Source organism: Nycticebus coucang, chromosome 8 (genome assembly GCF_027406575.1).
Source record: "Nycticebus coucang isolate mNycCou1 chromosome 8, mNycCou1.pri, whole genome shotgun sequence".
In the NCBI taxonomy this organism is placed as follows: Eukaryota; Metazoa; Chordata; class Mammalia; order Primates; family Lorisidae; genus Nycticebus; species Nycticebus coucang.
Genome location: NC_069787.1, coordinates 42,147,484 through 42,161,425, shown reverse-complemented (window position 1 = coordinate 42,161,425; position 13,942 = coordinate 42,147,484). Strand labels below are relative to the sequence as shown.

Sequence of the window (13,942 nt, the reverse complement as noted above, 5' to 3'; positions counted from 1 at the left end):
TATGAAAATCTGAAAGAAATCGACCTATACCTGGAAGTACGCCACCTACCAAGACTTAGCCAGAATGAAGTGGAAATGTTGAACAGGCCTATATCAAGTTCTGAAATAGCATCAACTATACAAAATCTCCCTAAAAAAAGAAAGCCCAGGACCAGATGGCTTTATGTCAGAATGCTACCAAACCTTTAAAGAAGAACTGGTACCTATATTACTAAACCTCTTCCAAAATATAGAAAAAGAAGGAATATTACCCAGCACATTCTACGAAGCAAATATCACCTTGATCCCCAAACCAGGGAGGGAAAGACCCAACAAGAAAAGAAAATTATAGACCAATATCACTAATGAATATTGATGCTAAAATACTCAATAAGATCCTAACAAACAGAATCCAACAACACATCAAAAAAATTACACACCATGACCAAGTGGTATTTTATCCCAGGGTCTCAAGGCTGGTTCAATATACATAAATCTATAAATGTAATTCAGCACATAAACAAACTAAAAAGTAAGGACCATATGATTCTTTCAATTGATGCAGAAAAAGCTTTTGATAATATCCAGCATCCCTTCATGATCAGAACACTTAAGAAAATTGGTAAAGAAGGGACATTTCTTAAACTAATAGAGGCCATCTACAGCAAACCCACAGACAATATCGTCTTGAATGGAGTTAAATTGAAATCATTTCCACTTAGATCAGGAACCAGGCAAGGTTGCCCATTGTCTCCATTGCTCTTTAACATTGTAATGGAAGTTTTAGCCATTGCAATTAGGAAAGAAAAGGCGATCAAGGGTATCTATGTAGGGTCAGAAGAGATCAAACTTTCACTCTTTGCAGATGATATGATCGTAGGGAAAACACTAGGGATTCTACTACAAAACTTTTAGAAGTGATCAAGGAATACAGCAATGTCTCAGGCTACAAAATCAACACCCATAAATCTGTAGCCTTTTTTTTTTTTTTTTTTTTTTTTTTTGTAGAGACAGAGTCTCACTGTACCGCCCTCGGGTAGAGTGCCGTGGCGTCACACGGCTCACAGCAACCTCTAACTCCTGGGCTTCCGCGATTCTCTTGCCTCAGCCTCCCTAGTAGCTGGGACTACAGGCGCCCGCCACAACGCCCGGCTATTTTTTTTTGTTGTTGCAGTTTGACCGGGGCTGGGTTTGAACCCGCCACCCTCGGCATGTGGGGCCGGCGCCCTACTCGCTGAGCCACAGGCGCCGCCCAATCTGTAGCCTTTATATATACCAACAATAACCAAGCTGAAAAAACAGTCAAGGACTCTATTCCTTTCAAAGTAGTGCCAAAGAAGATGAAATATTTGGGAGTATACCTAACAAAGGATGTGAAAGATCTATACAAAGAGAACTATGAAACTTTAAGAAAAGAAATAGCTGGGCAGCGCCTGTGGCTCAGCGAGTAGGGCGCCGGCCCCATATACTGAGGGTGGCGGGTTCAAACCCGGCCCCGGCCAAACTGCAACCAAAAAATAGCCAGGCGTTGTGGCGGGCGCCTGTAGTCCTAGCTACTCGGGAGGTTGAGGCAGGAGAATCGCCTAAGCCCAGGAGTTGGAGGTTGCTGTGAGCTGTGTGACGCCACGGCATTCTACCGAGGACCATAAAGTGAGACGCTGTCTCTACAAAAAACAAAAAAAAGAAAAGAAATAGCTGAAGATGTTAACAAATGGAAAAACATACCATGCTCATGGCTGGGAAGAATCAACGTTGTTAAAATGTCTATACTACCCAAAGCTATATATAATTTTAATGCAATTTCTATTAAAGCTCCATTGTCATATTTTAAAGATTTTGAAAAAATACTACTTCGTTTTATGTGGAAGCATAAACCAATAGCCAAAACATTCCTCAGCAATAAAAACACAGCAGGAGGAATCACGCTACCAGACCTGAGCCTGGACTATAAATCAATAGTGATCAAAACAGCATGGTAATATGTGAAACTTGGTAAACAGTCTGTGAAGCTAGTGAATGATGCCCCATGATCATATCAATGTACACAGCTATGATTTAATAATAATAAAAAAAAAAAACAGCATGGTATTGGCACAAAAACAGAGAAGTAGATGTCTGGAACAGAATAGAGAACCAAGAGATGAATCCAGCTACTTACTGTTATTTGATCTTTGACAAGCCAATTAAAAACATTCAGTGGGAAAAAGATTCCCTATTTAACAAATGGTGCTGGTGAACTGGCTGGCAACCTGTAGAAGATTGAAACTGGACCCACACGTTTCACCCCTAACTAAGATGGACTGTCACTGGATACAAGATTTAAACTTGGGGCGGCGCCTGTGGCTCAGTGAGTAGGGCGCCGGCCCCATATGCCGAGGGTGGCAGGTTCAAACCCAGCCCTGGCCAAACTGCAACAAAAAAATAGCCGGGCGTTGTGGCGAGCGCCTGTAGTCCCAGCTGCTCAGGAGGCTGAGGCAAGAGAATCGCTTAAGCCCAAGAGTTAGAGGTTGCTGTGAGCCGTGTGACGCCACAGCACTCTACCAAGGGCGGTACAGTGAGACTCTGTCTCTACAAAAAAAAAAAAAAAAAAGATTTAAACTTAAGACATGAAACTATAAAAATACTTGAAGAAAATGCAGGGAAAACTCTTGAAGGAATCGGCCTGGGTGAGTATTTTATGAGGAGGACTCCCCAGGCAATTGAAGCAGTGTCAAAAATATACTACTGGGACCTGATCAAACTAAAAAGCTTCTGCACAGCCAAGAACATAGTAAGTAAAGCAAGCAGACAACCCTCAGAATGGGAGAAAATATTTGCAGGTTATACCTCCAATAAAGGTCTAATAACCAGAATCCACAGAGAACTCAAACTTATTAGCAAGAAAAGAACACGTGACCCCATCTAAGGGTGGGCAAGGGACTTGAAGAGAAACTTCTCTAAAGAAGACAGTCGCACAATCTATAAACACATGAAAAAGAGTTCATCATCCTTAATCATCAGAGAAATGCAAATCAAAACTACTTTGAGATATCACCTAACCCCAGTAAGAGTAACCCACATAACAAAATCCCAAAACCAGAGATGTTGGCGTGGATGTGGAGAAAAGGGCACACTTCTACACTGCTGGTGGGAATGCACACTAATACATTCCTTCTGGAAGGATGTTTGGAGAATACTTAGAGACCTAAAAGTAGACCTGCCATTCGATCCTAGAATTCCTTTACTAGGTTTTTACCCAGAAGACCAAAAATCACAGTATAGCAAAGACATTTGTACCAGAATGTTTATTGCAGCCCAATTCATAATTGCTAAGTCATGGAAGAAGCCCAAGTGCCCATCGACCCACGAATGGACTAGCAAATTGTGGTACATGTATACCATGGAATATTATGCAGCCTTAAAGAAAGATGGAGACTTTACCTCTTTCATGTTTACATGGATGGAGCTGGAACATAGTCTTCTTAGCAAAGTATCTCAGGAATGGAAGAAAAGGTATCCAATGTACTCAGCCCTACTATGAAGCTAAATTATAGCTTTCACATGAAGGCTATAACCCAACTATAGCACAAGACTATGAGGAAAGGACCAAGGAAGGGGAAGGGAGGGGGGAGGTTAAGGTGGAGGGAGGGTAATGGGTGGGGCCACACCTACGGTGCATCTTAGAATGGGTACAGGCGAAACTTACTAAAGGCAGAATACAAATGTCTACATACTATAACTAAGAAAATGCCATGAAGGCTACATTGAACAGTTTCATGAGAATATTTCAGATTGTATATGAAACCAACACATTGTACCCCTTGATTGCACTAATGTACACAACTATGATTTAACAATAAAAATAATGAATAAATAAATAAAATGACTCCGGTGTGGTATTGCACACCTATAGTCTCAACTACTTGGGAGGCTGAACCAGGAGATGCTCTTTAGCCCAGAAGTTGAAAGTTAGATTGAGGTGTTATCATGAAACTGTACTCCAGTCTGGGTGACAGAATGAGACCTTGTCTCAAAAACAAACAGGGCTGGGTGCAGTGGCTCATGCCTGTAATCCACTCTGAGAGGCTATGGCAAGAGAATTGCTTGAGCTTAGGAGTTTAAGACCAGCCAAAGCAAGAGCGAGACCACGTCTCTATTAAAAATAGAAAAATTAGCTGGATGAATTAGCATGAGCCAGTACTCCCAGCTACTTGGGAGGCTGAGACAGGGTGACGAGAAGAGCCCAAGTGTAGGAGTTTCTTTAGTAGGGATGGGGTCTTGCTCTTGCTCAGGCTAGTCTTGAACTCCTGACCTCAAAACAATCCACCTCCTCTGCCTCCCAAAATGCTAGGATTACGGGCGTAAATCACTGTGCCTGGCCCTCTCATTAAATTCTCGCTCCATATTATTAAACTTGCATTCAAGAATCAATAGGCTTAAAATACTTTAGTACCTTTTGGCCTTTCATAAGTGTAATTGTATAAAAGTAGCATCTTCTTCCTGCCCATTCTTCACCACCACCCAATTCTTCTTTGCCTCTTCTGTTTTTGTATGTACCTGAAGTAAACTGAAATTCTTTTGTTGTTTAACTCAGCTTTATATAAAGTCCAGGGCAGATATTGATTTAGAATAGGTAATAAGATTATACTTTTTTTTTTTTTGTAGAGACAGAGTCTCACTTTATGGCCCTCTGTAGAGTGCCGTGGCCTCACACAGCTCACAGCAACCTCCAACTCCTGGGCTTAAGCGATTCTCTTGCCTCAGCCTCCCAAGCAGCTGGGACTACAGGCGCCCGCCACAATGCCCGGCTATTTTTTGGTTGCAGTTTGGCCGGGGCGGGGTTTGAACCTGCCACCCTTGGTATATGGGGCCGGCGCCTTACCGACTGAGCCACAGGCGTGCCAAGATTATACTTTTTATAAATTGAATTTAAAAAGATTTCTAACTAATAATGTGCATTTATTCTAAATAAATTGCCTATAAACTTGAATTTCAGCGAAGTTTGAGTAATACTGAAGATGAATGTACCCACCTGAAAGAAATGAATGAACGGACTCAGGAAGAATTAAGAGAATTAGCCAATAAATATAATGGAGCTGTTAATGAGATTAAAGATTTATCTGATAAGTTAAAGGTATGTATTTACTCAATTTGAAAGTATGTTAAGCTAATCCTCTTTAATACACTAGATAGCTTAAGAATTTAGGTGTTGCTGAATAGATGTTGATGTAAAATTTGGTAATGGTTGAAAATTATAGTGAAAATAAAATGTTTATATTCCATTTAACCCAAGCTTCATTATTATATAATTATTATATATATATAATTATTATAAGCTTGTATAAGTTGTCAGTTGGAAATGAAGTCAGTGCTTCACAATGGACATCTTTTTTTTTTTTTTTTTTGTGGTTTTTGGCCAGGGCTGGGTTTGAACCCGCCACCTCCGGCATATAGGACCGGCGCCCTACTCCTTGAGCCACAGGCGCCGCCCCACAATGGACATCTTTTAATATATAACATAAAATAGATGAGAATCAGCAAAACCCAAGATATTCTGATTTTTTTTTTTAAACCTGAAACTGTTTATCTTTAGGCCATTGTAAAGGCAGGGTTGCGCTATTTAGTGCTGGAATAAGTTCAGACTATCTTTGAGTGATCTGCTTGATCCCTCAGCCATTGAACATTAGGATGAGGACAGATCAGATCATAAGATAATGTATAGTTGGTACTTTAATATCTTGTACCTGAGTTTGTGAAGATCTATCTTGTTGTAATTTAAACCATGGATCAAGTGCCTTGAAGATATACATTTTTTAGAGAAGCCCAGTACACCTCTCCCTGTATGAATGGTTAACCTATGGTAGTTTTAATAAGTGGTCTTGTTTAAAGAAGGTCTTTTTGAAAAGAAATGCTTATACCATCATCCCTTTAGCTAAATATAAATTTGTTTAAAATTTCAGAATTATTCTTGCCTGGGCATGCACTTTGGGAGGTGGGAGGATCACTTGAGGCCAGAAGTTCAAGATCAACCTGGGCAATATAGCAAGGCCCTGTCCCTACAAAAAAAAAAAAAAAAATTTTTATATATGTCAATTATTATTATTATTATTTTTTTTTTTTTTTTTTGTGAGACAGAGTCTTACTTTGTTACCCTTGGTACAGTGCCCTGGCATCATAGCTCACAGCAACCTCAAACTCCTGGGCTCAAGCAATCCTCTGTGTCAACCTCCCGAGGAGCTCAGACTCCAGGTGCCCACCACAATGCCTGGCTGGTTTTTCTATTTTTATAGAGATGGGGTCTCACTCTTGCTTAGGCTGGTCTCGAACACCTGAGCTCAAAACAATCTGCCCACCTCAGCCTCCTAGAGTACTGGTATTACAGGCATGAGCCCCTGTGCTTGGCCTGGTTTAAGCTTATTAAATTAAGCTCAGGTTTTATTAAATAACTGAATCTCCTTCTTTCTTAACAGGTAGCAGAGGGAAAACAAGAGGAAATCCAGCAAAAGGGACAAGCTGAGAAAAAAGAATTACAACATAAAATAGATGAAATGGAAGAAAAAGAACAGGAACTCCAGGCAAAAATAGAAGCTTTGCAAGCTGATAATGATTTTACCAATGAAAGGCTAACAGCTTTACAAGGTGAGTTAGCTAATATAGAAATTGATTTGTTTTGATTTTTTTTTTCTTTTTATCTATGAAATATCTTTTTTTGTTTGTTTGTTTTGGGCTTTTATTTGCAGTACGGTTAGAACATCTTCAGGAGAAAACTCTTAAAGAATGCAGCAGCTTAGGTAGGTGTCATCCGAGTTTTATCATTAAACTTTTGACCTGTTTACTATCTCATATTGGGGACTTAATTTCTTTAAGGGATGTTTTACCTATTTCCTCTAGAAATATGTTTGATTACCACCAGTGGGCACCATTGTTTAGTCCTTGAAATGAATGAAATTTCTGCATCTGAGATGTTCTACTTAGAAATATTTAAATAAGAAAAATATTTGAGCAGCAGGATGTTTTTTATTTTAAGATTCTTTGGAAGGCCACTAGCCTTTCTCTGAGTTAATAGAAAATGGCAAGTTGAACCCTTGTAAAAATAAATGTGAAGTGTTCTTTGCAGTCTTATCTGTGCAGGAATACAAAATACCATGGTTACACTTGAGACCAGTTTTAAAGTCATTTGGTTTGATTTCCCTTGATCAGGCAATGAAATACTGTCTTAATCCTAGGGATACAAGTTGATGACTTCTTACCTAAAATAAATGGGAGCACAGAAAAAGGTAGTGTAAAAAACTTAAATATTTTTCTTTCATGATATCCTTTTAATATTTAAGCAGGAGCGTGAGTTTAGGGTTTTAAATGTTTAGAAAGAAAAGCATGCTATCATAGACCTTTGAGCCCTGTCTTTAAAAATCAAGCTTACCTTTATTTTCTAAGATAATGTTATGATCTATTCTTAGAAAGCCCTTGTTATATGGAAATTTCAGTTATTCAAATAATAAGAAAATGATAAAATTTAAAAGCAATGGCTGTTACAATCTATCTCTTTTATCCCCATTGTATTTTTCTTTCTTTCTTTCTCTTTTTTGAGACAGGATCTCACTATGTCGCCCTCAGTAGGGTGCTGTGGCATCACAGCTCACAGCAACCTCAAACTCTTGGGCTCAAACCTCCCAAGAAGCTGGGACTACAGGTGCCTACCATAACACCCAGCTGTTTTTCTGTTGCGGTTGTCATTGTTGTTTAGCAGCCCAGGCCAGGTTCGAACCCTCCAGCCTCGGTGTATGGGGCCGACACCGTAAACATTGAGTTAAGAGCACCATAACCACTGAGCTATGGGCACCGCCCCCATTATATTTTTCTTTTTTTTTGGCCGGGGCTGGGTTTGAACCCGCCACCTCCCACATATGGGGCGGGCGCCTTACTCCTTTGAGCCACAGGCGCCACCCTAAAGGTTATTGTTGTTGTTTTTGTTTGTTTGTTTGTTTTGCAGTTTTCCCCATTATATTTGTCAAAGAGCTATGCTACCATTTCCTTCTATCAAGCTCTGCTTCCATCTGATAATTAACTGCTGTTTTTAATCTTGAGCTTGTTTAAACAGCCCATTGAACTGTTAGACATTTCATGGAAACTGCTTTCTTTACCTATTTATTTCATTAATCAAAGATAATGGGGTCATCATTTCTGCCATCAAAAGAATTTATTAATAGTTCTTGGTTCTATGACCATTATTTCTGGATAACATAGGTTCTCTCTTCCCAAAACGTATAGCCACTATTGGTTTTCCTAGAGTGTTATATGGGATACTTTTTACCCAGTGGCTTCTGTAATCCTTCAGTCTTGAAGATCCCTATTTCCCTCCTTCCCTCTCCTTCCATCCAGTGTTAATTGCACACCAACTATGTGCTAGATCCTGCAGTAGATACTTGGAGTACAAAAGGAATAAAACATGGAGGGAGGGGGGGTGGGGCCTTGGTGTGTGTCACACTTTATGGGGGCAAGACATGATTGCAAGAGGGACTTTACCTAACAATTGCAATCAGTGTAACCTGGCTTATTGTACCCTCAATGAATCCCCAACAATAAAAAAAAAAAAAGGAATAAAACAGTTTTCTATGTTGACCAATCTGTATCCATAATCTCAGTTTTATACAAAAGTTAGTGGAAGGTATCAAAGTTGAGACCCAGAATTTCATAGTAAACACTTTTTTCCATGTATGAGGGGATATTATTATGGTTCTTGGGCAGCAATCAAATTCTGATAGAATTAGGAGGTGAGTTTTTTTATTCTGTTTTGAGTTTTGGTTGGTTTTTTTTTTCAAGTTTGTTTTTAATCAAGAACTGGCAAAATAGGTTCAGGTAACCAAGGTCAAGACCTAATATTATACATATAATGAATTTTAAAATTCTCAAGAAAAAAGGTTTATTAATCATTGCTTTTTATTGTTCTATGTATGTTTTATAAAATGCATTGACGTTTTAAAATTCCAATTTGATTTTCAATTTGAAAATTTTTAAAGGTGTAGTTTATATTCATTGCACCCAAATAACTAGTTACTCTTCATTAAATATATTTAGCAACTAAAATGATTTAATCCTCATTTTCTAAAGACATACTGTCCTTAAATGATTTTTAGATTTTTTTTTTGTTATTATTTTGCTTATTTTTCTCTTTCTGCCTTGCACACTTTTATTTAAATCTGTCATCACCATCTTGACTTGAGTATGTGTTTATTAATAATGTTAGTGTTAACCCAACCTGGGAACTTTCTATTCCTTTACTTAAGAAAACCCTTTTGGGGGCGGCGCCTGTGGCTCAGTGAGTAGGGCACCGGCCCCATATGCCGAGGGTGGCGGGTTCAAAACCCAGCCCTGGCCAAACTGCAGCAACAAAAAAAAAAATAGTCGGGCGTTGTGGCGGGCGCCTGTGGTCCCAGCTGCTCGGGAGGCTGAGACAAGAGAATCGCGTAAGCCCAAGAGTTAAGAGGTTGCTGTGAGCCATGTGACACCACGGCACTCTACCCCAGGGCGGTACAGTGAGACTCTGTCTCTACAAAAAAAAAAAAAAAAAAAGAAAACCCTTTTGGGGGCAGCTCCTGTGGCTCAAAGGAGTAGGGCACTGGCCCCATATGCTGGAGGTGGTGGGTTCAAACCCAGCCCCGGCCAAAACTGCAAAAAAAAAAAAAAAGAAAGAAAGAAAACCCTTTTACCTCACCTAATGCACATAATGCAATGGTACATTTCAAAACTATTAAGAAAAGAGTATAATTGTCTTACTACAACAAATAAGTAAGTGAGGTAATAGATGTGTTAATCAGTTCAATATAAGCATTTCACATTGTATATCAAATCAGTACACTGAACCCCATAAATGTGTCAGTGTGCATAGTTATAATTTAATAAAAAAATAAAAACTTTGAAAAAAATAAAAGAAAATCCTTTTATATACATGGAAAGAGATGACCAATATGTAGAGAATATTTTGTAAATATTTTGTCATGAATATTTGTAAATAAAGGTACATTTAGCTGTAATTTCCAAGTTTTCCTATGTCTGGTGACTTTAGGGGCAACTTTGGAGATACCATGTATTATATGATTTTAACTAAAATTATTAGAGAGAGAGAATCAATTATTTTATAATTTCGAAATTATTTTAATTTTTCAAAATTTCTGGAGATATTAAAATTAATACTTCTAGTGAATTCTACTTTTGAAATTACTTCAGCGTAGCTGCTAAAAGTACAGGTTTTACATTGTACCATTTTTGTGTCTTACCTGATAAGCATAATTTGAATATATCTTTATAGAATTGTACTGTCTGAAGAAAATATAATGATAGCTATATATATAATTTAAAATTTTCTAGTAGCCACATTAAGAATATAAAAAGAAATAGGTAAAACAAATTTTAATAATATATTTTATTTAACCTACAATATCTAAACTGTTATTTCAACATTTAATCAATATTAAAATCATTAATAGTTTAATTATTATTAATGAAATAGTTTACTTTTTCCTTACTAAGTCTTTGAAATAATTGTACATTTATTTCATAATTATAGCACATCTCTGTTCAAACTGGCCACATTTGAAAGGCTCAGTAGCCACCTGGAACTATTGGCTGTAGCATAGGGCAGCACAAGTTGTTTTTTTTTTTTTTTTTTTTTTTGTAGAGACAGAGTCTCACTTTATGGCCCTCAGTAGAGTGCCATGGCCTCACACAGCTCACAGCAACCTCCAACTCCTGGGCTTAAGCGATTCTCTTGCCTCAGCCTCCCGAGTAGCTGGGACTACAGGCGCCCGCCACAACGCCCGGCTATTTTTTGGTTGCAGTTTGGCCGGGGCCGGGTTTGAACCCGCCACCCTCGGTATATGGGGCTGGCGCCTTACCGACTGAGCCACAGGCGCCGCCCTTTTTTTTTTTTTTTTTAAGAGACCGTGTTTCACTTTGACACCCTCGGTAGAGTGCTGTGGCGTCACAGCTCACAGCAACCTCCAGCTCTTGGGCTTAGGCAATTCTCTTACCTCAGCCTCCTGAATAGCTGGGACTACAGGCACCCACTACAACACCCAGCTATTTTTTGATGCAGTTTGTCTGAGGCTGGGTTCAAACCCACCACCCTCGGAATATGGGGTCCATGCCCTACTCACTGAGCCACAGGTGCCTCCCAGGCAGCACAAGTTTTTTTTTTTTTTTTTTTTTTTTTTTTTTTGTAGAGACAGAGTCTCACTTTATGGCCCTCGGTAGAGTGCCGTGGCCTCACACAGCTCACAGCAACCTCCAACTCCTGGGCTTAAGCGATTCTCTTGCCTCAGCCTCCCGAGTAGCTGGGACTACAGGCGCCCGCCACAGCGCCCGGCTGTTTTTTGGTTGCAGTTTGGCCGGGGCTGGGTTTGAACCCACCACCCTCGGTATATGGGGCCGGCGCCTTACCGACTGAGCCACAGGCGCCGCCCGGCAGCACAAGTTTTAAAGAATCAAAATCCAGGCTTGGCACCTGTGGCTCAAGCGGCTAAGGCACCAACCACGTATACCTGAGCTGGCAGGTTTGAACCAGCCCAGGCCCGCCAAACAACAATGATGGCTGCAACCAAAAAATAGTCGGGCATTGTGGCAAGGGCCTGTAGTCCCAGCTACTTGGGAGGCAAAGGCAGGAGAATCGCTTGAGCCCAGCAGTTGGAGGTTGCTGTGAGCTATGGTGTTATAGCACTCTACACTCTACCCAGGGCAACAGCTTGAGGCTGTGTCTCAAAAAAAAAGAAAAATCAAATTCCATAGGATTGTAAGTAGAATGATCCTCTATTTTATGTTTCTATATCTTTTTTTTTTTTTTTTTTACATTCCTACACCCTATTTAGTGTCAATAGACACTCCCTTTTCTCCCTAGTAAATATCTGATTCCTTTTGGATCATTAGTGGCATCTTTTATAGTTTTGCCAAAGAGAATTCCCAAGGACCTGAATTCAAGAAATGGAGTACATAATACATTAAAAGTGTCATGATTCATATTCTCCATTCTATTCTCAATTCTCCATATATGCCATCCAAAAGACTTTTCTCTCATGTGTTTAGGATGTACCTTTGTAGAGGTTATATAATTTGTCTATCTTTTTGTATTAACCTCGGATTTTATCTAAACTATATTAACTACATTCACTCTGTGTTGAATATTTTAATGTAGAGTTTAGATATTAAAATCAGAGTAGATAAAGATGATTTTTAGCTTGGTAAGTGATGGTAGAATATCCTGCTTTAATAAGTATCATCTGAAGTCCTTTCGTATTAGCCTGAAATTTGGTTTCAAACAAGTGTATAAAGTTCCTTAGTTGAGTAAAAATTTAGTTCCAAATGAGGTTTTTTGTTTTATTTTTGAGACAGTATCTCTCTGTCACCCAGGCTGGAATGCAGTGGTGTAGTCATAGCTCACTGTAATCTTCAATTCCTATACTCTTCCTTCTCCCTCATCCTTCTAAGGAGCTGGGACTACAAGCACAATCCACCACATCTGGCTATTTATTTATTTATGTATGTATATATGTATGTATGTATGTGTGTACGTAGAAATGCTGCCTCACTATGTTAGCCAAGTGAGACTTGATTTCTGGTCTTAAGGGTTCCTCTTGCTCAGTCTCCCAGAGTACTGGGCTTATAGGTGTGAGCCATGGCACTCTGGCCCAAATAAGTTTTTATATCTAACATGATATTATATAGTTTGAGTTCTGAATGTTATCACAGCTTAGGTAGTATTTATGTAAAACAGCTATTAATCTTAGCAGTTGTTATTCAATTATTATTCAATTAGAGCTTTTCTTGGCTCCAATTGGCAAATTCTATTTATTAATCTTTTCTATATTTCAAATTTCTGTTGGAGTTAGCATTGTTTGAGGCTATATTATATATCTCTTTATAATATTCTAAGTACATAATTCATTGGTCTTTTCAAAACAGTTTACATCAGCCTTTTTCCCCCATGTTTTTGTCTCACACTGATAGTGACTGTAGACTGCACACCATGTAACTAGAGAAAGTGTGATGACAGATTGGAGTATAGAGGTAAAGAAGGTGGCTAACAATAAAGTTGTCAAGGGAAGGCGAGGCATGATCAGAGTAGGAGGTGACTTCCTCTCATGCAAAGTTGATATGTTTGAGGAATGAGTTAAGATGGAAGAGAAATGAAGAAGCTTTTATAGGGAGTGGTGCTAACTCATGTGTCCTCTTTGGTAGATTCTAGTACTGTACTTTTACACCTTCCAAGTAGTCGTTATGTTGGAATATGTTCTTAAAACTTAAGCTTCCAAAATCTGTTTGTTAGTTTTAAAAGATTCAAATGTGTAGTTAAGGATATTTCCCAGATTCAGAAGTAACATTTTAAATCAAAGTAAATGAAGATTATTGTAAGAAAAGGGCTGAAGCTATATTAAATCCTTATGTTAGATTTTGATTCTCTTCATCCTTTTGTTTTAAACTGAATTCTGTTTGACCCGAGCAAAACCACTAAGACCAAATTCTTACTTTGAAATGTACAAATACTAATTTTAATCATTTTGGTAGAGATAAACAATGTTTTGACAGAATATATAGTACAGATTAAGTGACTTGAAAGAGAAGACTTTGTGAAATATAAGTATGAAAGTTAAAATACTATATGGGTACCTTAAAATTTTTAAGGCATTATTTTATATGGTATGCCTTTTTTCCCCCTTTTTTCTTTTTCTTGGAACCTTAATCCCTGAAGGAAATTTTATGGTTTTCTTAAAGTATTTACCCTTTGCCTCTTAGCTAAGATGAATAGCTTCGAAGAAAGACTATTAGAGAATAATCACTTGAAAATTAGTTTAGTAATAACAAATATACAATTTTAAAATTATTTAAGGATATTTGTTAAGCTTTAATAGAGAAAAGTATGTTTTAAATGTGGGGGAAAACTTTTCAAAGCAATATATTTATCTAATTTTCTTGAACCCTTTGGATAAAAACTGCA

General features: G+C 38.4%; 1 protein-coding gene across 24 annotated transcripts in view; it reads left to right on the top strand.

Annotated features, from left to right (window-relative positions):
• Nucleotides 1–13,942, top strand: part of SLMAP (sarcolemma associated protein) — a 197,298-nt gene that overhangs the window by 129,011 nt on the left and 54,345 nt on the right. For 9 of the 24 annotated variants that reach the window (XM_053600227.1, XM_053600229.1, XM_053600221.1 and 6 more), the window contains exons 9-10: nt 4,955–5,092; nt 6,429–6,597. In XM_053600227.1, the coding sequence (XP_053456202.1) occupies nt 4,955–5,092; nt 6,429–6,597 (307 nt within the window). Of the gene's footprint in view, nt 1–4,954; nt 5,093–6,428; nt 6,598–6,698; nt 6,750–7,184; nt 7,236–13,942 lie in introns of all 24 variants that reach the window. The other 15 variants (XM_053600214.1, XM_053600213.1, XM_053600219.1 and 12 more) reach the window with 3 other exon arrangements.